The following is a 26,691-nucleotide window of genomic DNA, read 5'->3' on the forward strand; positions in this document are numbered from 1 at the left end:
AATTGAAAAGTATACCTGTAGTTCAAGTCCATATGAAGCGCAAACAGCATAGACCAGTGGTTCTCAACCTTATTAAGGCCCTTGAAACAAAAGGTTTATAGTCAGCCCACTGTGGGAAAACATGCAAAGAATCATGAACTTTGATTTGCTTTTTTATTGCCCTGCTATATGGATTAATTATTCAAGAGAACATGGAGGCAGTTAGTTTCCACAATTTAAAGGTTTGATCCCAAATGTTTAAACACTATATTTATTCCTATTTCCTCCATCAGTCATTCTTCTTTAAGGTCCCAGCATTCAGGTTGAGAAGCACTTATGTTAGGTAGCCATTTGAGATCTGCCCATGTGTTTTATTTTTTCTTTCCATCACTGAATATACAGTTTAAACCTTGCCTTTGCCCGTCGGCAAAAAGAAATCTTCAATTTGCTATTTAGCATTTCTACTGTCATGATGATGCTGTTGATGAAGTACTTTGTTAATTACTACTGTTTATTTTTTTCTTTACAAACCCCTGTGAATTCTGTGGCCGAGATCAGCCACACTGTGTTTCAAGGTTACTTCTGTTCTATACTGGCTGGTTATCTCGTTGGTTTTGGGGCGAGAAATTTCCATATGCGTGATATGAAAGCATTTTCATTCAGTTTGAACATTCCATGGCAAAGTAGCGGGTTTGCACAGTCCGAACGTTCAAGCTTACAGTTTTCTGGTCTTCTAAGGGTGAAAATACCTGGCACACTTTTCAGGCAAGTTGAGATGACGATGACCATGATGATGATGATGATGAAAACAATGTTTATAGTCTTAGTAAGGCGTTGTCAAGAGGTGCCGCTCATTGGCCAACACTGTCCAACGAAGACAGAGCAGGAACAGAGTTTGGTTGTCTTTTCTGTTGTTTTGTTGCTGTTTTTTTACACCAGCTGCGATCATCATCTTTATCACTATCATCATCATGATCAGTTTGCGGTAATGTTCACAGCTCATAGTTCATTTCATGTAAGTCTGTGCTGGCTTTCCTGCCGGTTTGTTGATATCAGGATGGTATCCTCCAAAAAAAACAATTAAATGAATGCTGCAGGCAAGTGTGATAGTCATAGTTGTCCTTTGTATTTTTACTCCACTGTTCACTCCACAGTTGAATGTCACTTATCTCTTGTACAATAAGTCAATGGCAGCAGGAAAGTGTGATGATGATGTGCAGTGTGTGTTTGTGTATTCAAGTGTGTAAAAATGTGAGTATTTGTATTTGAGTATCTGTAATTATGTGCATGTTGTGTGTGTGTGTGTGTGTGTGTGTGTGTGTTATGAGTTAAAATGATAGTGTGTGATTGCATGTGGGACGTGTGTGTTTGAATGTGTCCTTGTCAAAGTCTGTATGCTTGTGTGTCGTTAAGGCACGGCAGGTGTTTTTGGTTTTCAGGGCAGACCGGAGGAGACCACTGCAAGCCCGGGGTGTCGGAGGGAGACGTGGCCAGCATGCACGGCTTTGGGGCAGTCTGGCGTCAGGACGCGGCCATTCTCCCCCACACTTCCTGTGATAGATAGACGGGCCTTGTTCCGCATGGCGTCAGAAAACGACAGCTATATGAGGAGAGGTCGAGGGGAGGACGGAAAAGAGGGTGGAGATAGCAGAGTGGAGATTTAGTTGTAAAACAAATCATGTAATTTGCGTAAAAAACGGTGCAACAACAAACTTGCGTAAAGACACAGAAATTCTAATAAAAACACATGCACAAAGAACGCTTACACATGCATGTGACTGTACACCCACTGAACACACGAGTACGCTAACAGTTAGAGTGAGGGTACAAGCACACACATAGTCAAAATAATGCTGTGGAAGTTTTTTCTATTTGCATTCTATTTATGTTGTTATAAGGCTCACATTATAAGCAAACTGGTGCTGAAACAGTTACTCAAATAATAGAATAGTCATTGTCAAATAAATCAACAATGTTTATTATTTATTAATCTTTTTTAATTTTTCAACAGTTGGTGGTTCCAGCTTTGCAAATGTTATAATTTGCTGCTACTATCTGTTCTTTAAAGTCACATAGACAGTAAACTATTACTGACTGGTTAAAGGGACAGTTTGGATTTTTTGAAGTGGGGTTGTATGAGGTTCTGCTGTGGACATGGCAGCAGCAAAACGTATTTTAGCCACCTAAAAAAAGGACCACCTAAAAAAATCAATATCAGTTTAAGTGTATATTAGAATATTTTCACCGCTTTACCTTGCCGTCAAACAGCCCTTTCCAACGGGGAACTGAAGCCGTTATATCCATCTATGTGACTTTAAAGCCAATAGACTCCTATGAACATTTTTACCTCACAGAACACGGGAGATGCTGGTCTACCAGTGCCTAGATTGGTTAGTCTGTTAGTAAGTTTGTTAGTTTTTTTTAATTCCTAACCCTTTTAAAACACCAAAGTCAGACAATAGCACAAACTAACCAATCGAGGCAGCAGTATACTAGCAACTCCTGTGGTCTGCGAGGTAAAATAACCGTTCTAGGAGTCTGATGCCTTTGAAGAGAGCAAGGTCAAGCGGTAAAAATATTCTTAATATAGTGTACACTTAAATTTCTATTGTTTTTTTACGGTGGTCCTTTTTTAGGTGGCCAAAATACGTTGTGCTGCAGCCCCTGTCCACAGCAGAACATTGCTGTGTCGGGACTCCTGTCTGCTTCTCTAAACTTGGGGCGTGCCGACTGCCATCTACTATACTGACTATGGAGTAGTTAGATTCGACTATCCCTTTAAGAAGTAAGTAACTGATTTACTGGAGAGTTACTGAAGAACTTTAAAGTAATAATTAACCAAAAAACTATATAAATTGTATATAGTACTCACCTCCCTCGGCTCTCTGTGGTCCCAGAAAAAGCGTTCTATTGAATAGCGTTAAGGAGAGCAGAGCACCCGAAAAATGAAAGCATATCAGTGCATCACACTTTGACAGAGGCTGAAAGAAAGACAGCAGAAAAGGTTATAAAACGTCCGAAAACCTTTTTGTGTAGCAATATCGAACATCTTCTATTCATTTGTGGACTCAACAAAACACTTCCCGCGAAGGAACTTGTTGTTGTTGCACATGCAGGATAATCCTAAAATGCTTTCAAAAATAGTTGTGTTTGGATTTTCATGAGCCCACATATGGATACAACATACTTGGATAATGCTGCACAGGAATTTCTAGATGTTATAACCTTTATTGCTGTCTTTCGTTCAGCCTGAATTCTGTTTACACCGATATGCTTTCATTTTTCAGGCACGACCCTCTCCTTAACGCTACTTTATAGAAAACTTATTCTGGGACTATAGAGAGCTTGAAATATTGTTTTTGCGTTAACTATTGCTTTAAGTTTTTCTGAACAGATTTCACCACAAACTGCTTGGAAAAGCATTTTCATATATTCTCGGTGCAGTTATTTGTTGTTCATCAGTTTGAATGACATTGTTCCCCCTTTTTAAACAAACTGAACTACAGGTAGAAATGTCTGAGTTCATGTGTGATTGCACCCCAATCTAAACATTCAAATCTCGCTAAAACACAGTGCAAATGCTACAGTAACAGTTTTACTAAAGGCAAAAGTAAATGTAAAAGCAGGCAACAATTAACAAACGTACATAGTAGACAAGAGGATTTGGGTTTTAGACATCTGCATTTCATAGGTGACCATGCATTTCTGGGTTCTGGGTTTCACAAATCTGAAAAATTCAGGTGAGGATTTGAAAATATTTGGAAGGTGAGGACTGGAAACACAGGAAAACATGAAGGAGTGAATTTTCTTTCAAGGTTTCAGATTTATAGAGAGGGAGTGACTGACTATACTGCTCAGAGTAGAGCGACACTTCACACAGCCAGGCTACTCTGTGATGTTTCACAGTCATATCTCTGACAGCCAAAAAGCTTTATTTTACGATTGAACATGCATTTTCTGAGAACTTGTAATGAGTTAAATGCGTGTTGCCTGTGCTGTGATTGTGACACTTAAAATGTCTTTGCTTTAATTGGCAATCTAGAGAGAATTATCGCTGAAAAGAATGCTAAAGAAAACATGGTTTAGTTTCATCTTTGGTTTCTGTAACAGCAATTTGATGTTCTGCTTATAAACTAATGGCATTTATACACTATCTAGTCTTGTGAAAATCACTTTTGGATACATGAATTAGAGGACAATATCTGAAAATAGGCATTTAGATGTACTACTTTTCATCAATAGAACAGTTTACGCTGCAGCTACAAACAGCCAACTGTGTTTGGTGATAAGTTTCCAGGAACAGAGACAAAGGTTTGCCTTACTCCTCTTTTAATGAGTGCTGTCATGCTGATGTACAGCTCAATTAAAAGACTACTCAAAGTCTAAGCTAAGAAAATGTTCAAGGAACCTATCTGACCTGTGTATATACTATGTGTACTGTACTGTACTAGGACTCAGAATGTGGTAAATCTTATACTTCATTTGAAGTTGGCATGGTTTCTTTTGGACAGATAATAGCCAGCATTTAGCGTATCACATTTAGCTGTATTTTTGCATCCTGGGTATTGATCCTGCTCGAGGCGATCATCAAATATTACCTTATAATGCCTCTGAAAGGTTTGTTAAGCAGATCATCAAATTGAGGTCCAGTGTTTCCTTTCAGTTCAGTTAATTGCTCTATTACATCAATAAATATGAGTCATGTTTTTACAACAGCATCACCAAGTAGCCGTTCTTTATGAAGTGTTTGCTTCACCAATTATTCCTCTGCATTAACACTAAGTAACTGGGCTGTTTGGAAGTTGTTATGGCTGGAATATTTCAGAGTGCCTGTTTGGACCGTATACGACAGGGGTGCACAACTCCAGTTTATGGACAACTCGTTAAAGATGCAGGTTAGGAAACAGTGCCGGCTAAAGGTCAATTCAGCAGGAATAAATTAACTCTAACTATTGTGCATTGAAGAAGATTTTTGTACCCTGGTTTACTGTTAGTAAATTAGATTCACATGTATACACTAAATATTTCTAGTCCTGGTCTGCCTGATTAACATTTGAACTAAATCACTTAATAAATGCAGATCTATGAGCACATATCAGGTGATCAAAATAATATCACTGCTACTATTTTGATTAGCAGGTTGACTAATATATATGGTCAAAAATGAAAATCATCTAACATATGCTGCTGGGTAAAAATAAATAAATAATCCAGCTATTTCATTTCTTCCCTTAATAAGTTCCTTGAATATACACATGCTACCTGAATGGACGAGATCAAATCGGTATTTCAAGGGAATGTCTGAAACTTTGCTCAAGCTGTCAAAAGTGCAGTCTCGCCCTCAATTACTTTGAATTGGCTCAGCGTGAACTGGCTTTAAAGGGCTCTTAACAAACAAGGTGTTTCATGTATGCTCATATGTCTTTCTGACATTGCAGTGGTGCTATTAGTCTAGTTACGAAAATTATGGTGGACATCCACAGACATAAAAACAACTTAATAGTGTTTTTTTTTTAATTATTCCTGAGATAACACTCAGATTATGGCTGAAAAGTTTCAGTCAGACCCACATAAGTGATAATTGGTGTCCACACATTAGCTAATTAATTTGTAGCCGGAAGCAGTCACCGATTTTAATGAGGAACATCACAGTAACAAACCTTTGCTCACATGGTAAGTACCAATGCAGACTATTGCTACAACCTTGAAATAGATTAGCCAAGATGAAAAATAAAATATTAGGGAAAAATAACACATGGGTTTTGAATGTTAGCATTAATAAACTTGAAACTTTTATAACGTATGCTAATCATTATTAGAAGTTTATATTATTAGTATTAGCACTACAATTATTATTCAATTAATTGATTAGTGCATAGACCGTAAAGTGAGAAACTATGTTGGTAATTGCTTAATTGTTCAAATCATTCTTTTAAGCAAAAAAGCCAAACACAACTGTAGTTTTATCTTTCAACCTATGCTATAGTACAATGAATATCTTTGGACTTTTGACTGTTGGTTGGACAAAAAAGCAATAATGAATTGAGAAAATTAAATGGAAGATTAATTGATAAAGAAAAGAATTGGTAGTTGCAGCCCTATACAGTATTTATTTAATACAATGCTAGCCTCTGAAAATGGAGTTGTGCATCCATGCTCATCATTATTTTGTTAACGATTAGCTAAAATTACAATGCAGGTGCCTAGTCAAGTCATGAGCCAGGAGCATCACCACCATCATCATCATCATCATCATCATCATCATCTGCAGCCAAAGACGATGGAACCAAATCTAGTCACACAAATCTAACCCCAATCTAGATGGGGGTGAAATGATAAACAATAAAAAGAAACAGTAACAAAACCAAAAATCTAAGAAAATATTAGGCCAATAAAAAAACAAAACAGCCAAAATAAGCTTTCACGAAACATAAAAAGCTACATTGGTTCCACAATGCTTGACCACATCCTCATCACCAAATGAAGAACAACACGGTTGCGTTGGGCTGCTGCGTCAGCCTCCACATCGACAATACAATAATCTACAGCACCACCACCATGATCAACACCAGCATTACCCCACCTATATGGGAGCCTCTAAATCCTACCCCTATATCTTGACCCCCTCGGAGCCGTACACGTTGTACCCCTCCCTATAAGTGGCTAGATTCTGGGTGCTGGGGGAGGGGCTGGGGCAGTGGGGGGGGCTAAGGTCCACCTTCATGCGCTTGGCTTCGGCCCGTGACTTGTAGCAGAACTCGACCAGGGCCACCAGCATGGCCAGGCCCAGGCCACCCACAAGGATGTAGAAGACCCCCGCCACGTTGGACAGGCTCAAAGCCTGGGACGACTTGTCCTGAAGAGAGGGAGTGGGATGAGGTTTGGAGAAGAATGCGGGATGAGGGGAAGGAAGAGTCGAGGTGAAGGAGGCAGCAGAGGTTGGAGTTTTAAAAGAGAAGAGGTCGATGGAAAAGTGATAAAAAGAAGGTGAAAAAAGGTGAAAAATGATAAACAAAAGGGGAGGAAAGGAGCAGAGTATAGGAGGATGATTGAGGATGAAGTTTAGGTAGGTGTGTGAAAAAGAGGAGAATAACGGGAGTAAGTAAGCAGGAGAGGAAAAGTGAAGGAGGGTAAGGGGGTGAGAAGTATGTGAAAAGAGGTGGGAAAAAGCAGACAGACAATGGGTACAGTGGGTTAGACACAGAAATGGAGATTGTCTCAGAAAAAAATTTATTTAGTGACATTTTGTGTTATACAGTTGTAAATATGCTATGCTACAGAAATGACATTTGTTATCACTTAATTATGAATTATCATACATTTACGTTCTACTTCTACAACTACAATTAATACAACTATCACCACAACAGCTACTACATACTACACATCTACTGTATAACAGTCAATACAACTAGAACATTCTACGTTTCTACAACTGTAACATAGTAACATGATATCAAAGCAGCTTGAATCAACATTCATTTAAGTCAAAAAGAGCAGGCTTTAATCTGAGCGGTGATGACATTTCACTGCAGTTTTAATGAAATGTAAAAGCTCCAGGAGTCTAAACATTTACAGTGGAGCAGCTCCTATGTTCTATGTTGTAAACAGCTTCATAAGAACCTTTTTTTACTCTGAAACAAAACAGTAACAAATATGTAACTGGGAGATAAAGGGTATATATTAGCTGGAGCACTTTAATAGCAAATGCTAATAAAAAATAATATGGCAACGCTTTATCTCACAGGTCCATAATTTTCTACTTATTTTGTCAGAAACGTCCTAAAAAGTACTACATAGTTTGGTTCTAATTAAAAAGGTAAATGGAGTTCTGCAGTTAATTTAGTTAAAATTGGGTCAGTTGTGTTGAGCTTATGCAGTTGTTGATTTCCACAGGAAAGAACTGCTCCACTTAAACCCATGTAAGTATTAGTTCAGTATTGATTTATTATTGCAAACTATGTTCTCCATACATGTAAAATAAATTGATAATAAAATTGAATACTTGTCTGTTGACAAAATTCACATGAAAGTTCAGCTGACCTGCTGTGCACTGAGATCTTTATACACTAATTCATTTTCATTAGCCTTCATATCTAAATGCACGTTTAGAAATTGAATGTTTCGCCTTTATTTAACCTATAATTAGCACCAAATTCCACAAAACTATATATAAATATGCACCTGTAAAATGAAGCGTTACCATGCGTAACTCCAAGTTATGGAAAATATAAATACATAGCATAGTCCTAATTCAATTTTAGTAATCTCATCTAGAGTTTCAGGTTACCAAAAATGGGCTCGTGTATGAGATCAAAACAAAAACATGAAAGTGAAAATTGGCTGATGATAATCAAAATTGACATTGTATTTCTAATGTTAACTGTAATGAAGATGGGATTGCCACAGATTGCTACAGAAACTGAACAAGAATTTACAGTAATCTGATGGATATTTAGGTAAATGTGGTCCAGCATCAAAAAGGAAAAAAAATGTAGTAGGGAATCGCTAAATGGACAGTTTAGTCTACTTTGGAGCACATTCAAGTTATTGCTAAAACAGTAGTTGCAGTAATCTGGAGCGTATTCAGGATGACAATTTCAGGCTAGCGTTCTGAGGGGCCGCAGCAGCGTGAGACTGACCTTACTTCCAGAGTCCTTGGGTCCACACTCTCCCTTGTCATACCACCATTTGTTTTTCAGTTTGTCTAAGACGCCTGCTTCGCTCAGTTTCAAAACTGCAAGGTTTACCGGGGTTCTTCGCGTGTAAAAATAACATAAATAACATCATAGGTCATGTTATTTTATGTTATTAGGGTATTTCACATTTGCATTGCACAGCTCAGTTACATATAAAAATACTTCACATCAAGTGACCTAGCATGGATCCCACTGAGTACATGTGTGTATGCTCGTTGAGGAGGGGCTGGGGGGAGCAAGGAGCTAAGGCGAGCTACAGACATATGAGTGGGACCCACCTTTGTCACTTCAGGTAACACACCCATGCTGCCCCAGCTGATCCTCCAATGAGCCAGAGGCAAGTACTGTTAAGCCAGGACTATTGGCATCGGGCTAGCACTGTGTTACTGCTGGGAGAGAGAGAGCTACAGTGAGACAGGTTTAAATGTGTAGCTGAGGATTTCATAAACTCTAGACTTTGAAGACTTTGGCCAGAGGAAACTCCTCTCTGGTCTTTTCTCAGATTGCATTTCCCTTCCACAATAAATATTTTTCAGGTCAGTCAGTCTGTCTGTTTGTTGTTCGGTCCTCTACTTTGTTACAGATTAAAATATCTCAACAATGTATGGATGGATTGGCATGAAATCGTCATGGTCTGCAAAGGGCAAATCCTGACTTTGGTTATCATCTGACATTTTATATGTGGGCTGTAGACTATATTGTTTAAAGTTTACATTTCGTTAAATGGACTTGATTTACCTCTCACTTTAAGGATTTACTTTATTCCAAACAAGACGTGTAAACATGATTCTAAAATACTTTGAACAATTATGAATAAAAAAAAAACTCTTATGAGACATACAGAAGATTATGGAGCTCCTAAGAATCATTTCAGGACCTAAAAGCAACAAAAGAGTTGTATAATTTTTTCAATCTTTAACAACAGGAAAACTGAATTGAAAAATAAGATTCTAAATAGAATTGTTGAAACAAACGAACAAGAGATGGAGGAAACTTGATCCTGTAATTGCATTCAGCTGCTATCAATTATTCATCCTCCCCTCTGCCTCAAATCAATCTGAGCCTAAAAGAATCCGAGAGCTACAACTACACTTGGGTCCTGTTTTTCATTTTTCATTTAATTCTTCATTAAACGTTTTAAAGCCTGTTACATCTGCCATGTACTCAGCCAACAATTTCTCAGTTGAAAGAGTGATAAGGTTCCCTTTGGTGTCCCTTTAGTCTTGCTTTGCCAGACCTTCCTCCATGCCGCTGCAGAGTGTTTGGATAGTCCACACAGAATTCCAGGATGGGAGAAAAATGTGCTCTGGTCAATTGGCATTTCTTTAAACCAATCACAATTGTTTTGGACGGTGCTAAGCGCCGGACGGAGCAACAGTGCCTCTGCAAAATAGCCTTGGAACGGAACTTGTTTTGGCGTGTACGTTCAAAAGTTGTTTTAGTCTTGTAAGAGAAAACTCAGATTGGCCAGATAGTCTAGCTAGCTGTCTGGATTTACCCTGCAGAGATCTGAGGAGCAGTTAACCATATAAATCGACTGGAGTTTAAAATTACAACACAAAGAAAGCGGAAGGTAACGGACATCCGGCCGAAAAGAGGAACATCCGGCGGAATTTCCGGCGGCACCGGAGCAATCCCGGAAGTGGAACGTCGTAGATATAGACTAGTGTCCCTCTGTCTTTCTTGCAATTTGACTCTCACTCAAGTCTCTCTTTCTCTCCCCAGAACTGCCACTAGGGGGCGAATATTTCTGTCTTGACAGTAATTGCTCTCTTCATCTTTCCACCTTCACACTCTGACATTTCAGAGGGGCATTACCAGATCAGTGCCAAACACATTTAGAAATAGTTATTATCATGACGTGTGCTTGAATTAGCTTGGCAAACACTCACCTGCAAAGGGGACATATTTCCCTGAATGATATTGAAAATAACCAATTATGTTTTTCCCTGATGATTTAACATGTCAAAAATAATATTGGTTCTCTTTTGGGTCAGCCAATGGTTTTCTTTTAAAAATGCCCTTATTTTTTCTTTTTCTCTGTATAAACAAGCTCAAGTGTTGTACCTTTGTCACTGGATCTTAACCTTTCATATAAAAAGGCACACACCACTGACAGCAGATGCAACATTGTGCCTATTTTTAAAGCTGCAGGGTTTCCCAGGAGATTTTATGTTGTCACGTTTGCCCTCCCTCTTTGCTGCTTGACTCTTCGCCAGGGCAGATGCATGCGATACACTCCCGGGACGGGGGCCGCCGCGAGCTGCTTAGCCAGTGAGCGGCCCCTGTCCCCCTAGTGGTGGGGTGGTCAGACAGAGAGGGCTAACCTTGGAATCCCCTCCCCCGCTGCCACATTCTCCTTTGTCATACCACCACTTGTTTTTCAATTTGTCCAACAGGCCCTGCTCGTTGAGCTTTAGCACGGCCAGGTTGACCGCATTTCTTTAAGTAAAAAAGGAGGGACAGATAAGATAGTTTGGTCAGAGCAGAGGATGGAGGGACAGACAGACAAGATGGACGTGGACCACAGTGAGGAGGAAGAAGGGGAGGGAAATGAGGAATAGAGTGGTGGGGGGGCACAGGGTTTGAAGGGACAAAGGTGGGTTAGTGGGGAAGATGCACCCCGGAGAACGCTCTCTCTCTTTCTTTTTGTTTCTACTTCAGATACTTTCTCAAAATGTATTACTGTTACTTTTTTAAGTTTTGTTTTACTGTATCTAGCCTCTGTTGCTACTGGGCTGCACACAACACATGATGCTCCACAGTGAGTGTCAAATTGTTGCCATAAAGTGTGTTAACCAGGTCTCTGCAGCCTGCTGATGGTGCTCTTGTCCCTTTTTGATGCTCTCCTGCCTTCTTGCTACTCTGTACTGTATGTTTGTGTGTGCGTGTGTGTTTGTGTACATCCGTGCGTGTGGCTCCAGTTTCCTACAGTACCCCTGAAGGGACTGACCTCCAAACAAAATTCAGGGACACAGGGCTAAATATCAGGCACTCGCGCTGTTTGAGCACTAAGATCTTTGTATTAGGCATGTTTGTAAAGAGAAGCTCTTTGCTTAGAAATTCATTATTTTAGTAAATTATTAAAATCAACTTGCTGGTATTAGAAACCCACTTGGAACAGGTTAATCAGTTATCTTTGTTTTTTAAAACAGTTATGAATATTGCCATGGAGTGAAGTTGAAAGCAATGATGAAAAAAAAAAAAGACTGTTAAGGTTGTTGCGTTGTGGATAGCTTCAACATTGAGGGTGAGCTTCTAAACAAAAAGGAAGCCATCCTATTCATGATGCCCAGGTTTGCTCGGTTTTCTTTTAGTTGGCTTTTTTAACAACAAAGTGTTGTGAATGCCGTTTCCTTACTGCGAGAGGAGTGTCTACAAAACACGGCTGCAGGAGTGGAATGATTTTGTTAACTTATAACTCTTATTAACTCTTTGATCAAGCTTATAGTTAAGAAGTGAGGAGTTGCAGCGTCCGCCTAACCCGGCCCACCTGCTTCTCTTCGTAGTCATCAGGTTTATTGATGATATATTCAATAATAAAGTGAGAGTAGAGGGAGGCGGGCCAGTACAGCCTCTCATCAATGTTTTCATTTGTTTCCTTTTGTATGCATCCTGTCCCAGAACTGCTTGTTACTAACCTAGCTCTGGGGAGTTTACTCCCCGGAGTCCTTATGTTTCTTCTTCGCAGAGCTATGCTCTGCGATTCCCTTCAAACAACCCGGCCGCGTCCTGCTGCGTCTGCTACACCCACCCATGCTCTGCAGCGCCACGATTCATCCCGCAACGTCCTGCTGTGACATGAACTACAACGACTACCTTCAAAGTCACTGTTCCACTATCTTTAATGCGACTATTATCGCCATCACACCCCCAACCGGCCCCGTCAGACACCGCCTACCAAGAGTCTGGGTCTGCCGAGGTTTCTATTTTGCAATAGCCACTGCTAATGCTTGCTCTTGAAGGAATTACTGTAATTGTTGGGGCTTTGTAAATTATAGAGTGTGGTCTAGACCTACTCTATCTGTAAAGTGTCTCGAGATAACTCTGTTATGATTTGATACTATAAATAAAATTGAATTGAAATTGAATTGAATTGAATTGAATTAACTTATTCCCTTCATGCTTTAATACATTCATTTTGTGCCGTCCCTACTGCTTTGGTACATCTCTTCTTTATACCTGTACAAGACTTTCCTGTTGGTCTCTCCTGCTACCAGCCTCTGCTGACCGCTCTTTTGTTTGTGAGATGCTGTAATCAGCGGGGGAAATCTCTACAAAAAGGTCACTGCAGTTGCTGCCTGCTTGTTTGTTAGTCTGCCCCTTTGTCTGTACACCTGCCTATCTGGAGGTCCTATCTCATCTCAGAGTGGGTTGTTAGAGGGCAGGGAAGATGCTGGCTTGTGACTGAAATGTTGTCAGTTCAGGAAACATTAGGAAAGTAAGAGTAAAAAGACAAGCCCTCTATAGGTTTAGCTCAAAGATAGTAAAGAGATTCAGAGAGAGACAGTGTTCTCTGGGGTGATCTAATCGACAAGCCATGACTAATCTCTTCAACGTAAGAGGTATGGATGAAAACAGTTCAAACATTTTGACACTTTGTCAGTCAGGATAATAACAGTCACAAATCAATAATCATATCAAGAGCAGCTATACTTCAGAAAGTATGCATTCCTGACATTCATTTTAATCATCAGGGTATTCATTCTCCTAATTAACATCATCAAGGTTAAATAAGCGCTGTGATTAGTGCACCGAGAGGAGAGGCAGGCTCACCTGACGTGCACACTTTCCTGCCACATGTGTGCACCTGGTAGATCGGGTTTCCGCTGATTGAGAGAAGCCAGAGACAACCGTGGATAGTCCCAGAAATGTGTTCTGGATGGGGGCTTAAAAAAGGGACCTATCCACCCGCTGTCTGTCACTTTTCCCTCATAAACGAAAAAACCTTTGTGTACTGTATATAACAAGGGATAAACTACAGTGGGACTTGTTTGCACCACACACACAGGGGAAAGTTATAGAGCAGGATGTAAGGCTGATGTGCTGTTTGTGTTTTGCCATTCAGAAGGCAAATATGAAATGCTGACAGAGAGAGATGGAGGGAGAGAAGAGAGAGCAAGTGGTCCAGCGTTGCTGAATTTAGTCAATTATTTTCCCCTTAGCAGGCATTTGTGACATTGTGAAGACAAAGTCTCACTATACTGCTGTCACAGTCACCTGAAAAATAAATGATTTGCATTGACAGTATACCTGAGTGAAACCTACTGGGACTATTACTGTAGGCTCAAGTTAATAAGCCAGATAAACAAGTGTCTGCTGAGGGAAAATCAAAACAAAATGACCAACTTTAGGACTCAAACTCAGTCACTTTCTCATTCATTTCCTCCAGCTTATGCTCTCTTTATTAATGTTTACACACCCTCATGTACATTATTTAACATAAACTACTGATTACTCTTTGGTCTGGATTTAATTAGGTGATTTCCAATTACCATTAATATTATGTTTTTAATTTAGTTTGTGTAGAATTAACTATTTTCTTTTCCTTTCAGATCCAGTATTTTTGGTGTGGGATCCTGTATTATGTTTAATTTCTAGTCCCCCCTTTGGCCAGGCCCCTCTACTTCCTGTTTCTCACTTTGTCTCCTGTTCATCTATGAATTCCCCCTTGTGGTTCTGGATGTAGCGGTAGCAGTCTGAGGTTCTGCCCCTCCTCGCAGTCATATTCAGTTAATAAATCTCTCCTACATTAACAATCGTAACGATTATGATCAGCATCACCATCATGACTATCTTGGAGGATGAAAGGAACAAAGAGACGAGACAACAGACAAATGGACAAAGTTACCTGCAAGGTGGCCCTGTGGAGAAACAGAGTGGTTAAAAGATGAAAGAAAGAGGGGATGTGAGCATAAAGGGACGGACAAATGACAGTGACAGAGGACACAGAAATGGAGCAAACAAGCCCTAAATTAACAGAGAGGTGGCAGAGAAGAGTGAGGAAAAGTACGGACAGACAGAAAAAAAAAGGAAAATCAAGGAATCAAGCATCCAAGACGCAATGAAACATAATTTGAATATTCAACATACTTATCTATATTGCTGCTGCTGGGTGAAAACCTATAACTTTGCTTTTGGAGTTTATAATAATACATACATTGTACTGGTGCCATAATCTTTGCAGTTAATTTAGTACCTGTGAAAAACAATCAATACCCAAATTCTGGTCAAGTGTAACTCAATTCTTAAATTTGTGTGGGTGATTTTCACCTGACAGCAGTGACAGGTTAATCTATAGGTGTAGTATAAAAGGCACAGCAGGGTAGGTGGAATATTGCAGCAATAGGACAGTATTTTTACTTTGTTACTGTCTCCTATTGTTACCCTATTCCACCCACCTTAACTGTGAGCCTTTCGGTGTAGCAATCCCATATCCTTTGGAGTCCAGGTTCCCCCCGACTTTCATGGTGTCACAAGGCTTGCGCTGCTCCGTGTATTCATTCATTGTGGACTCCAGGAGGAAAGCGTACTTCCCCTTTGACTTGCGGACCCTCGCCACGCCCTCCGCTGTGGTTTTGGTGAAGACAGTCGGTTCGGCAGACTTCATGTATGACCACATCTTCTCGTATACGGCTATTTTGGACCTCTGGAGTGGAGGAGGGGGAAGAAGAGGAGAGAGCAGATGTAAATTAGGAATGAATGGGCATCATTTTGCTAACATCCAAGGCCAGGGTATTTTCACAGATGATGGTTTTCAGTAAGGAGAAGACTGCCAAGGGAAGAGTGACCATGTAGGCCAGACAGAGGAAAAGAGATGAAAGATTGAGAGAAAAGTAGCCATGTCACACCTAAACTACCTACATCGTTGTAGATAGTGTAGATAAGGAAGAACAGGGTGGATGGGTAAGGTCTCACAAGCAAAGAACATAGAGTAACATTTTAGGCTATTTGTGCAATTTGACTGAACCTCAGTAGCAGTTTGCATTCAAGCAACCCTGTGAAACCAGATTCAGGCAATTTGACAAAACTGTCAGCGTCGCTCACTGAAGGTTAAACTAATTAGGTATTGCCTGTGTATCCAAGTAGCTTATTCACATGATCTCCATTGTAGTGCAAAAACTATTAAAAACACATCAGTGGCCACTCTGTTGCACTGGGTGTCACGTTCCTTCATTACCATGAACATGGCTACTGTAGTTTATTTTGAGTCAATAGCACAATGTGTATTATTCCGCCACTGTAACTATTCCCCTACAAATAAATTATTTACTCCTGATTAAATTGTTTGCTACAGACTACCCAGCTGTTTTGGTACATGTACTCAACACTTGTTGAGTGACCCGTTTAAAAGGATTTGCGTCTTCAATAGAAACAAATGGGATTGGATCTGAGAGCCACAGACAGGGTAGGGAAACTCAAATGTACTGCAAAACAAATTACCGCATTGTTGGCTTTTTCAGGGGATTTGTTGACCCTGAGAAAAATTGAACAGCGCCAGCCTTATCATTTAAGAATGCTGTGTTATTGTTAACACATCCTTGCTCTGTCTACTTCTGGGTGTCCATTCACACCTGATTGAAGCCTGATGAAGTGTGAGCAGCTCATTAAACCACAGATTTGATTTTTCAAATCAACATAACATGCTGACTGAGATGAGATGAATCTGAGATGTAAAGAGCTGAGGTCGTGAAAACAATGCATTGACATGATGACACTCAATGCTGTTTATTAATTTGGCATGTGCTTTTTCCACAAGTCTACAATAGAAACAACAGTACAGTACAGAGATTGGACAACAAAGTGTATTATTATGTTGTATGTTTTTACTGTATTTCATTTATTGCTCCAGTTTCTTATGATGTATGCTGAGGCTGATTTCCACTCATATAGTCCTTGAATAAAATTACACTGCTGATGGAGGACTGTGTCTTCCATCTTTCATTTTGATCCTCTGGCACATAATGACATTTATAACCACATTTAAAATGTAACACTACATCTCCCTTGACAAGTCTTACTTTAAATGAGTTTATGACTTGAATAGTGGCATACTAATCCGGTTGTGCAGTTATGAATTCGGAAATCTGCTCTAACAGAAGATCTTTTCAGAGGGCATGTCGGCCTGGTATGATGCAATCGATTGTATTATATTGTGTATATACCATGCATATGGATGTGTGCGTGTGCAGTTCTGTGCACCGGTCTATACAGTATGTGTATGAATGTATTGTGTTCTCATGTGTGTGTGTGCGGACAGTGTGTACTCAAGAGTGAAAATTACAAGCAGAGGAGTCAAACTGTCATCCTCCACAAACATCCTGCTTCTTTCTTCCTCTCCTGGTGATTAAGTGTTATTCTGTCGCTCTGCAAGCGACAAGCCACGGCCTCAGCCACCGAAACTAGCGCCCGGGGGATTGTGTGTGGATGCGTGTGTGAGTTTGTCACTAGTGCGTGACGGACAACTATCCCATAATAATGTCACTCACATCTATGAAGACCAGCAGGCCCCTCTTTACTCCATTCTACCCTCTGTCTCTCCATTCTTTCTCTTTTTATTTCTCACTCTGTCTACCATTGTAGATTAAAAAAACCCTTCTCATCATCAACTTCTCTACACCTTGAGCCTTTTTCATCCCTTCATCATCCTCATTCCTCAAGTTTAATCCATTCATCCATCCATCACTTATGTTTAACATTTTTCTATCCACGGAGTGTGTGTGTCTGTTTGTGTGCATGTGTCTGTGTGTGTGTGTGTGTGTGTGTGTGTGTGTGTGTGTGTGTGTGTTGGAGAGTGTGAGACTGAGAGAGGGAGAGACAGTGATGACTGTGTACGTATAAAGCAGCGTCTGGCCTTGGAGGGATGGATGTGTGACAATGCGGTGTGACTCTTTCCAGATTCTTTTACAATGAGTGAGGCTGAAGGAGGAAATGGATGCTGCAAGTCACCTTCAGGCACTTTTGAATATACATTTAACACACACACACACACACACACACACACACACACACACACACACACACACCTGCTCTGCAAGAGAAGTGCAACACAAACACTCACATGCACATATACATGCATGCATACATACATGTACATACAGTATGTGGCTTAATATGTATACATACATGCTTTACGTCCACACAAAAATATACTCGCACATACAGATAATTAATGGTGGTGGTGAATCCCCCTCAGCTGTGGGAGAGTAAATTGCTTTTTCACCCTCCACAGATTTCAGGCTGCTCGTTATGTTGATTATGCCAGATCCGCTCACAGAAGCACAAACTGTCTGCTACAACCTACCCCTCCACCATATCCCCAAACACACACACACTAGTGCACACGTCTTTTACAAAGCATAACTGTAAATTGGTATATAGACACACACACACAATGCATGAGTACACAACCAATTCAGAATTTTCCTCCAGAGCATGACTACATGACAGAGCAGATTTGTTTTTGTACATGTGGTGACTCTGGTGTTTTTCCCATGTTTGCAGAAAAAGAATCTGTCTTCATCAGTATTGTGTGATCGTGTGCGTCTATGTTTTATGTGTTAATGAGTACTTATGTATATTTGGAATCCACATAGATGAATAGGTCAATGGGTGAAGCTTCTACTGGTCTCTCATTTCACTCCGCTATAATTTCCTGCTTACTGTTTTACGGAAACAGCTAACTGTAGAATATTCTGTCCACATAGACCACGTCTACTTCACTTCTCTTCACTGTTTATTATTATGATGATGATTATTATAATTACCAATGCTTTATTTGACAGGGTAAAGAAGTTATTCAATGCATTCAACATTGTTCCATTGTAATCATGTTTGAATTTTAATCAAAAGGTATAAAATCCCACGCCGGTCCTTTTGTCTTTTCTAGTTTTATAAACAAATTAGCCAGAAAGTGAAAGCCAGGCATTTCAGCGTAGCTTTATTTCCGAGAATGTAAGCCTCTCTTAATTTAAGATCAGGAGAAAGTCATCCGTTCGTTCCTCTCTTCCCACCTGGACTATTGTAAATTGGTTTACACTGTTATTAGTCACTTATCCTTGTCCCGCCTACAGTCAGAGACAAATTCTGCTGCTTGACTTTTGTCTGGCTTCAATAAATGAGACAACACCTCCCTCACATTTGCTTCCTCTCACTGACTGCCAATTTATTTCAGAAGTAACTTTAAGATTGTGTTGTTTGTCTCTAATGTTGTAACCTGTTGTGATGAATGCTGTAAAGCATAGTAGAATGGCGTTCTTTACCACCGAGGGACACATGGGCTGGCCCCATCACATTAATGTAACAGCCATTTGGAAGGGAAAAAGAACACCACACATTGGCAACTATTTCCTAAAAGCACCCTGTGGAGTTTTCTTATAAACACACAATGGTATGTTTACATTCAGTGTTTGTACAGTACTGCTTGGGTTTTTAATAACTGCATTAAATGTGAGATCAGCATGTCATCTGAGATTTTCTGGCTTTTCAGCTCAGTAGCAAATTAACTTGACTTAACATAGTAAAAGCCTGACACCTCTAAAGCATTCAAATAAATGAGCAGAGTGTGTGGAGTCCATACCCTGAAGAACTCCTTAGTAGAGCCGGAGTCCAGTGTCCCGTAGGCTATCTCTGTCTGTTTGGCCAAGTCTTCTGCGCTCTCTATGGGTGAGACCATCCTCTCCACAGTGAGGAAAGCAGCCAGGTTGGCTGTGTAAGAGGAGATGATGATAAGAGTGAAGAACCACCACACACCTCCAACAATACGTCCAGACAGAGACCTGGAGAGAAGACAGACAGAGGCGAGGTAGGGAGAAACCAACGAAAGAGGGGAGTAAGCAGTAAGAGGTGGAAAGATGCAGAAGGTTAAGAAGGAGGAGGGCAAGATTGAGGAGATAAAGGAAGGATATGTACATGAGAAATTAGCGGGACGAATAGGAGGATGATGAAGAAAAAGATGAAATTAAAGGGATGAAAAAAACATAAAAGAAAGACAGAGTGAAAAAAACAGAGAAGGAAACATAATTAAGGTTAGTTTCTCAGTCAGAGATATGCAACACAACCCATTGTCGTTTTACAAAGCATTTTTTGACACCAATGTGTGCATGGCATTCCCGCCAAAGCAAATGTCTTTCAACCCTCAAACCAAATCAGCACTAACAATAACAAAAGCTACATGAAACACATCGTAATCTGGGTGCTCCTCCATCTCTCTCATCCTCATTCTCTTAGGCCACGTCCACATGTACCAAAACAATCTTTTTTTTCCCCGTCTTCTCTGGCATCGTTTCAAGAATGTTTGCGTCCAAACGGATCCATTTGTAAATGACACAACACGCTACTTCATATGCCAGGCCTAAAGGCAGAGGTGGAGCATGCGCATAAAGCTTGCACGCTGTATACAAACAGACAGTAGAAGAAGAAACCAAACAGCCCTACACTGTAAAATATTACAGACCCATTTAGTTATGTCCACTTATTTCTTATTTTTAACTGAACGAGCTTATACAAGTTGTGGATTTTGAACTCAACTTTATGAGTTTTTGAAAGTTAAACTTGCATTTATTCGTTGGGTTGACTATTTAAAAAAATGTATGTGTTGATTGAACTAAGGTATGTAAGTTAAGTTATCAACCAATTGCAGTCAGGACTGCAACTGGTTCATTGGCTGGCCAATTCCCATGATGCAAGGCAGTAAATAGAGTTGTGTTAAAATTTGCTGAAAAGTTTGCAGTTTGTTCGAAATACAAATGTAACTTTATGAATTACATTTATTAAACGTGTGTTTAGAATGTAGTGTTTTGTAGCCTGGTAATTGTCACTGTTGTGCTGGTATACATTTGTAACCATGAGTTAAGTGACTGTTACGTTTGGTAAGAAGAGTTGGAGTATTACAGTGTTAGACGTTGAGCAGTAATAGGCTTCCTTCAGCCATTAATCTGTGGCGTGTCACTTTACTAGTGGACATTTTATGTCAAGTATATCAGCAGAGAGGCCCCACCCAAGCACCCACGGTATCTCTGCTATAAATGTGGTTATGTTGTTTTAACTTGTAACTGTGAGTTGAAATAAAGCAGAAAAGTATGTCTGTTATACTAGGCAAGGAAGGTTTCTTGCATTATTAAAGAAAATAAATTATTTGTTTAAACTTAAAGTATGAAGTTAAACCAAGTAATACAAAGTTAAATCAACTAAAAGAACTTTAACAAAACTAGAACACTGTAGTTACATCAACCTCATTAACTTAAAGTTTTTTTCTAAGTTGAAACAAAGGCAGTCTTCAAGTTGAGTGAACTTCGATTTTCAAGGCAGCAGGGGAACTTGCATTTCCAAGTTAAACTAACATGAAATTTATTACAGTGTAGTAACCCTAATAGGCCAATATCTTCTCCAGCAGGAACACAAGCATGTAGTCCACCATTGTTGTTGTTATGAGACGTCGTTGCGGTATAAGAGGTTGAAGGCTAGAGGTCGAGGTGTGTGGTGATGACATCATCGATACACAAGCACGCGGCTTTGCCGTCCAAACGAAGACACAAGGGTGCCGTTTTCAAAAATGTTCACCCTGGGACCAGGTTTCAGGCATTTTATTTACAGGATTTGTGCGTTTGCACCAAAAAGCGTCTCTGTGTGGATGGCCCCTTATTCTCCATGTTTACTCTCTTTATCTACCAGTTGTGAGCTGAAGCATCAAAGTAAGTGGCAATTCATTTTGTTTGCACAAACTTGTTTACACTGAGTAAAGCAAAAGAGAGCAAGCGAGAGTGAGCACATTAGAGAAAAGGAGAGAAAGATGGGAGAAGGTTGCAAAATGTTAGGTTTTCTTTTTCTAAAGTATAAAAGTGTAGAAGAGCCATCACATTTACAGAAAATGAAAAGGAACATGTTTTTTAGCATTTCACTTTCAGGTCTTGCTTAATCTATGCTAAAAGGTGTAGCTCAAAGGAACATTCACTGTCAATATGAATCCCTCCATGTTGTTTACGTTCAGTGAGTCCAAATGTCTCTTTGAATCACCTTTCAGTCACAGAAAAGTTTGTGTGCTCATTTCCAGATGCCAGTAATTAAAAATTTTCTCAAATAGGTAAATTGACTGAAGTATTTCACTTAGGCCTACTTTAATTTATTTTGTATTTTGTACAATGAGAGCAATGAGAGTGAACCAAAACAGTAAAGTAACAAAACAAAACAAAAACAGTGAGCTGACAGATGCCCCAACACTAGATTATTATTTTATATTATTATTTACTTTGGGTGACATTCGTATCCCCTTACACACAATCATAAAATAAGGCCCAACATTTCTCGGACAGATGGCTGTTTGGTGGTGATACCACTCTGATGGGAAAGCAGTGACATATAAGTCATTTTTATTGGGTTTTAAGGAGTGCATGCTGAAGTGAGAAAAGAAGAGTGAGAGAGCTGAGAGGTGCATCGACGCCTGACTCGGCATAAATTGTCACCTTTTGGAGCAACTCTGCAAATTCTGCTGTCCTTGAGGCATTGATCTGTTTACCTGAATTAATGAACCACCTCTTAATCATCCTGACAAAGACTTAGGTTTTGACACACACAAATATAAATTCAACCAGGTCAGACTTCATGATGGAAAAATTTTGACAATGGACAAGAGGGGTCCAGGAACATGGATGATATGTATTTACAAACTCATTTTAAATGAACCTACAGGCGAGGCCAACACTGTGATGGATCATCCTGACAAATCTGCTCTTGGGTTTTGATTTTTATCCTTAAAAAGACAGGGGGGAAAAAATGCAAGGCAAAGCAAAGGAGGATGGCCAGAATGCAAACAGGCAGAGGAAGATGAAGATATTGAGAGGTTCAAGAGCAGTGCACTTCTTCACTCTGCATCATTTTGCTCTGTATGTTAACAATAATGTCATTACCAAAATGTGGCTTCTATCTCGTGAACCTGTGGAGCTTGAGGACAGGGACATTCATTAATTTGTGTATATTGTGTGAGTTTAAGTGACTATAACAAATAAATAACCCATCTAAATTCATCTGAAAGCCCATTTAGCCATCCCTTATTGTAGTTTTCTATAGTGATGGCCAAATGAAGCTTTGTCAACCATTTATTTTATTTTATGAGCTCACTAGATGGCACTCTCTGTTCAAAGAAAAAGGTTAAAAGAATGACAATTCAATGTGTTTTCAACCCTTTCTTGAAGAGAGAGACCCATCTAGTTGGCTTAGAAAAAAAAGAAAATGGTTCACAAAGCTTCATTTGGCCATCACTAGGTTTCTATTAGTATAACGTAGGAAAAAGGCCATTGAGGAAATGTTCCTTTATTGTCTCAGCTGGTGCCAACAAGTCATATGGAGGCAGCATATTGTTACTGATATTAAAGAGTAAGGCCCACACCAGCCTCTAACTGGACTGAAGTGACATTTGCAGGTATGTTTACAAGCTGTTTAATTGGCTACAGCTGAACAGCTAATTACTGTAGCTAACTAGCCTGCAAACCAACATGCACTTTTACTTTTTTAAATTAGGGTGATTAGTATACCTACTATTTTGGTTTAAGGAGGAAGCCCACACAAATAAAGCAAAAATGTACACACAGTTTTTTTTTTTTATGCTTTTGGACTGACGCCGGAAGAGGACAGACTCTGTAGTGGCAAAGCACATTACAAACAGCCAACTGTTCAGATGTGAAAATCAACTTGTTTAATGTCCCTGATTTTGAGTTGGTAGAAAAAAGTCAGATTTTGGACTGGATCTTGGCTGCAGCCACACAGACCTATAAGTAGTTTTTTTTAAAACATAAATGCAAAAACTTTGTATTCAATGTATTCATCAACACAAAACTGCTTATCTAGCTGTATATGGTTATTTGTTTGACAGATTAATTTCTTAGGTCCATAGATTTACCTGTAGCAGGTGACTGCATTGTCTACTTAAGTTCAGGCAAAGGTTTTAGAGCAAAAACTGATGCTGATTGAATAAATTGCAGTGTAAACGAAGCCATTAGAGTAACCACATAACATCATTAGAGGAGAATGTATTGTACTTGGCTGATAGGATTTTGTAATCTAAGAAAGGACATCTAAAATGGTTTTGCATCTCAGTGGGTGTGAAAGACAACCACCCTACAGAGGAAAGAAAAACAGATTGGTTGAGTACAACATGATGAACAGCATGTCTCTTTCTAAATGTGTTGTACTTGATTTATTTGTGAGTGTGTGTGTGTGTGTGTGTGTGTGTGTGTGTGTGTGTGTGTGTGTGTGTGTGTTTTTCATATGTTCACATATATTTAGTTTCTATTCCTGTTTAGTGCATTTTGGTGTACATGGGTGAGCTTTGGGACGGACATACTTGATTCTTTATCTGACAAGACAGTGTGAGTGTGCAAGAGTGTTTGTGGCAGAGTGAATAAGTGTGGCGTACTGCCTGTGTGTGGCGTTGTGTCATGTGTGTTGGTATGCAACAGGCGAATCATTCTATAGCAGGTCATGTATCATCTATGATAGCCAACAGATTGCCTCCCCAATCCTCTGTGTGAAAGATTAATGGCAAGCTGTTCCCCTCTCTCTCTCTCTCTCTTCCACTCTCTCTACATCGGCCTCTCAAACACACACACACACACACACACACACACACACACACACACACACACACACACACACAGTTCTGAGCTATACAGTTTATTTTCATCCATTGCATCTGAACAGAAGTGACTGCAATTTTAGGCAGGCTGTGTGTGCATGCGTATGTGCGTATGATCTTGCATGTGTGTTCTATTTTCCTTCTCATGAGGACTAATAGAAAACAAAGATGTTTCTACGTTGTTTAATCATCAACTTATTTCCTTAGACTATGCTGTTTGGCTGCATTACAATTATGACAGTAATCACAAAATTTTTGGAAAAAAAAACCGTTAAGGTAATTGCTACAAGAACAGCATACAAACACACAAACACACTTACACACACATGCCTATGCACAAACACATTAAAGTGCTAAAGTAGATTAATGCTTACACATCCAAACACACAAATACAGGCAAGCAGACATACAGACACGAACAACAAACTGAGCCAGCTCTGGATAGTTGTTGTCCACAAGTATGTTTTCACATAGATTGTATAAAATATGGGCTTAGTTTCAGTGATGTCACCCATAGCATTGGCTTTGTTTTTCAGTTTGTATGTCTTTGAGTTGAAAAACATATTTTAGTGTACTGTTTAGCTGTAAAATGAGAAAGTTTGTGACCAAGCTGAGCCAAAACCAAACTTTCTCATTTCAACAGTACAATAAAATATGTTTTATCAACTCAAAGACATACAAACTGAAAAATACTGTCTTCTCTGTTTCTGAAAACACTGAGGTGAGAAATAAGCAATGCAGTAACAGAATCTTGATTCATATTTGATCAGCGCTTCCTAGTTTTACTGTTTGACCGCAGTTCACAATGTCATTGACACTGCGTTAGAGACTGCTTGGCTCTGATTGGTTGTTTTTCTTATGCCATTAGGAGCACCATGAGGAGGCAGAGGAACATGACTTTTTCACAGATGATCTGATTCATGTTGTACTGTCATGATATAGTGACAGTGACAAAAAGTTATTTTTTATGAAACTGCTTTAAATGATAGGTTTTGCAGTTTTTACATGTACATTTTCACTCACAGTAGTTTTATTTTGTCTGGATGCAAAAAAGAATATGAAATCAACGTTTGCAAATCGTAAGATTGTTAAAAACTCAATTCCTCGTACGTTATGACATGCCGACAGGGGAGCAAACAAGACATGTTTTCTCAAGTAATTGTGACTCACATGTTAACAAATGTTGAGACTGATAGTTATGAGTGTGTCTGATGTTGTGGGAAAGTGAAGCAGGAATGTTTGATTAGCACACAATAAAGGACAGAAGGACAAATGCAAATAGAAATACAGACAAACATTGTTTCTTCTTCTTGTCTTTTAACTTTCTCTGACATGGAAAACAGGTGTGAAATAAAGTGAATCAACTGACTGATTGAAATAGGCAGAAATGCTATACAGTAGATGGAGGCAGAATAAAGGGCGTAAAAGCAAACCGACATACATGAAAGAAAATCTGATTAATAGATTAAAAATTAGATGCAGCAGGCAGATAATGAAAGGCAAGATAAAATAAAATAACATATTGGTGAAGCAGAAAAGATACGAGACACCCAGAGAGAAGGATTCACAGGATTTATGAAAACGTTTACTGAAAAATTCATGTACACAGTCAGTTGGTGGGACTGGGTTCTAATCAGTGACCTTGAGATCATTAATTAGTCAGTAAGCCTCAGTGCTCCACTGTAGTTAGTTGGTCAAACCAATTGCTGGATCTGTTGCTATCATTAACTATTCAACACACCCACGAGCATTTACTCAATTCTCACGTATATCACTCACAAACACACACTGACATACACACACACACTCAAAGCCAGAAGTGCACAAGCCAGCAGCAGACAGACAGACAGACAGACAGAGACACACACACACACACACACACACACACACACACACACACACACACACACACACACACACACACACACACACACACACACACAAGAGAGCTGTAATTTCAGATGTTTATTGACAGAGACAGATTTAATCCCTTTGAGATGTTCACTGGTGATCCGTTTACCTCCCTCTCCTTCTCCTGCACTTTCTCTTGGTCTTCCTCAATGTACAACACTTGTCACTTATGCCATTTTTTCATTTCCACTTTTTAAAAATTCCAGTCCCATCATCTAACTGTCCATCACTGTGTTTTCACCATTTGCGAGGTGACCGAGCCAATCAACGACAATACAAACCCAAAAGCCTGGGCCGAAAGATGACAGGTGCGTGTGGTGCAAATGCCATCTCAAGGTCACTCTGACAATGTGTGTGTGTGTGTGTGTGTGTGTTTGTGTGTAAATTTGTTCATGTCTGCTGCCATCCATTACATCTGCTTGATTTTAAAGGTGAAGGAAACACAAGTCGGTGTGTTTGCAAAAGACAAGAGCA

General features: G+C 39.6%; 1 protein-coding gene across 2 annotated transcripts in view; it reads right to left on the reverse strand.

The window, feature by feature from the left end:
* Nucleotides 1-1,324: 1,324 nt before the first annotated feature.
* Nucleotides 1,325-26,691, reverse strand: part of gria4a (glutamate receptor, ionotropic, AMPA 4a) — a 98,019-nt gene continuing 72,652 nt past the window's right edge. The window contains exons 14-18 of one of the 2 annotated variants that reach the window (XM_028572852.1): nucleotides 19,258-19,456; nucleotides 15,080-15,327; nucleotides 8,622-8,736; nucleotides 6,698-6,835; nucleotides 1,325-1,579 (exon numbers count right to left, since the gene is read on the reverse strand). In XM_028572852.1, the coding sequence (XP_028428653.1) occupies nucleotides 1,415-1,579; nucleotides 6,698-6,835; nucleotides 8,622-8,736; nucleotides 15,080-15,327; nucleotides 19,258-19,456 (865 nt within the window). In that variant the 3' untranslated portion in view covers nucleotides 1,325-1,414. Of the gene's footprint in view, nucleotides 1,580-6,697; nucleotides 6,836-8,621; nucleotides 8,737-11,005; nucleotides 11,121-15,079; nucleotides 15,328-19,257; nucleotides 19,457-26,691 lie in introns of both variants that reach the window. The other variant, XM_028572851.1, reaches the window with a different exon arrangement.

This window comes from Perca flavescens, chromosome 3 (assembly GCF_004354835.1).
Source record: "Perca flavescens isolate YP-PL-M2 chromosome 3, PFLA_1.0, whole genome shotgun sequence".
Classification (NCBI taxonomy): Eukaryota; Metazoa; Chordata; class Actinopteri; order Perciformes; family Percidae; genus Perca; species Perca flavescens.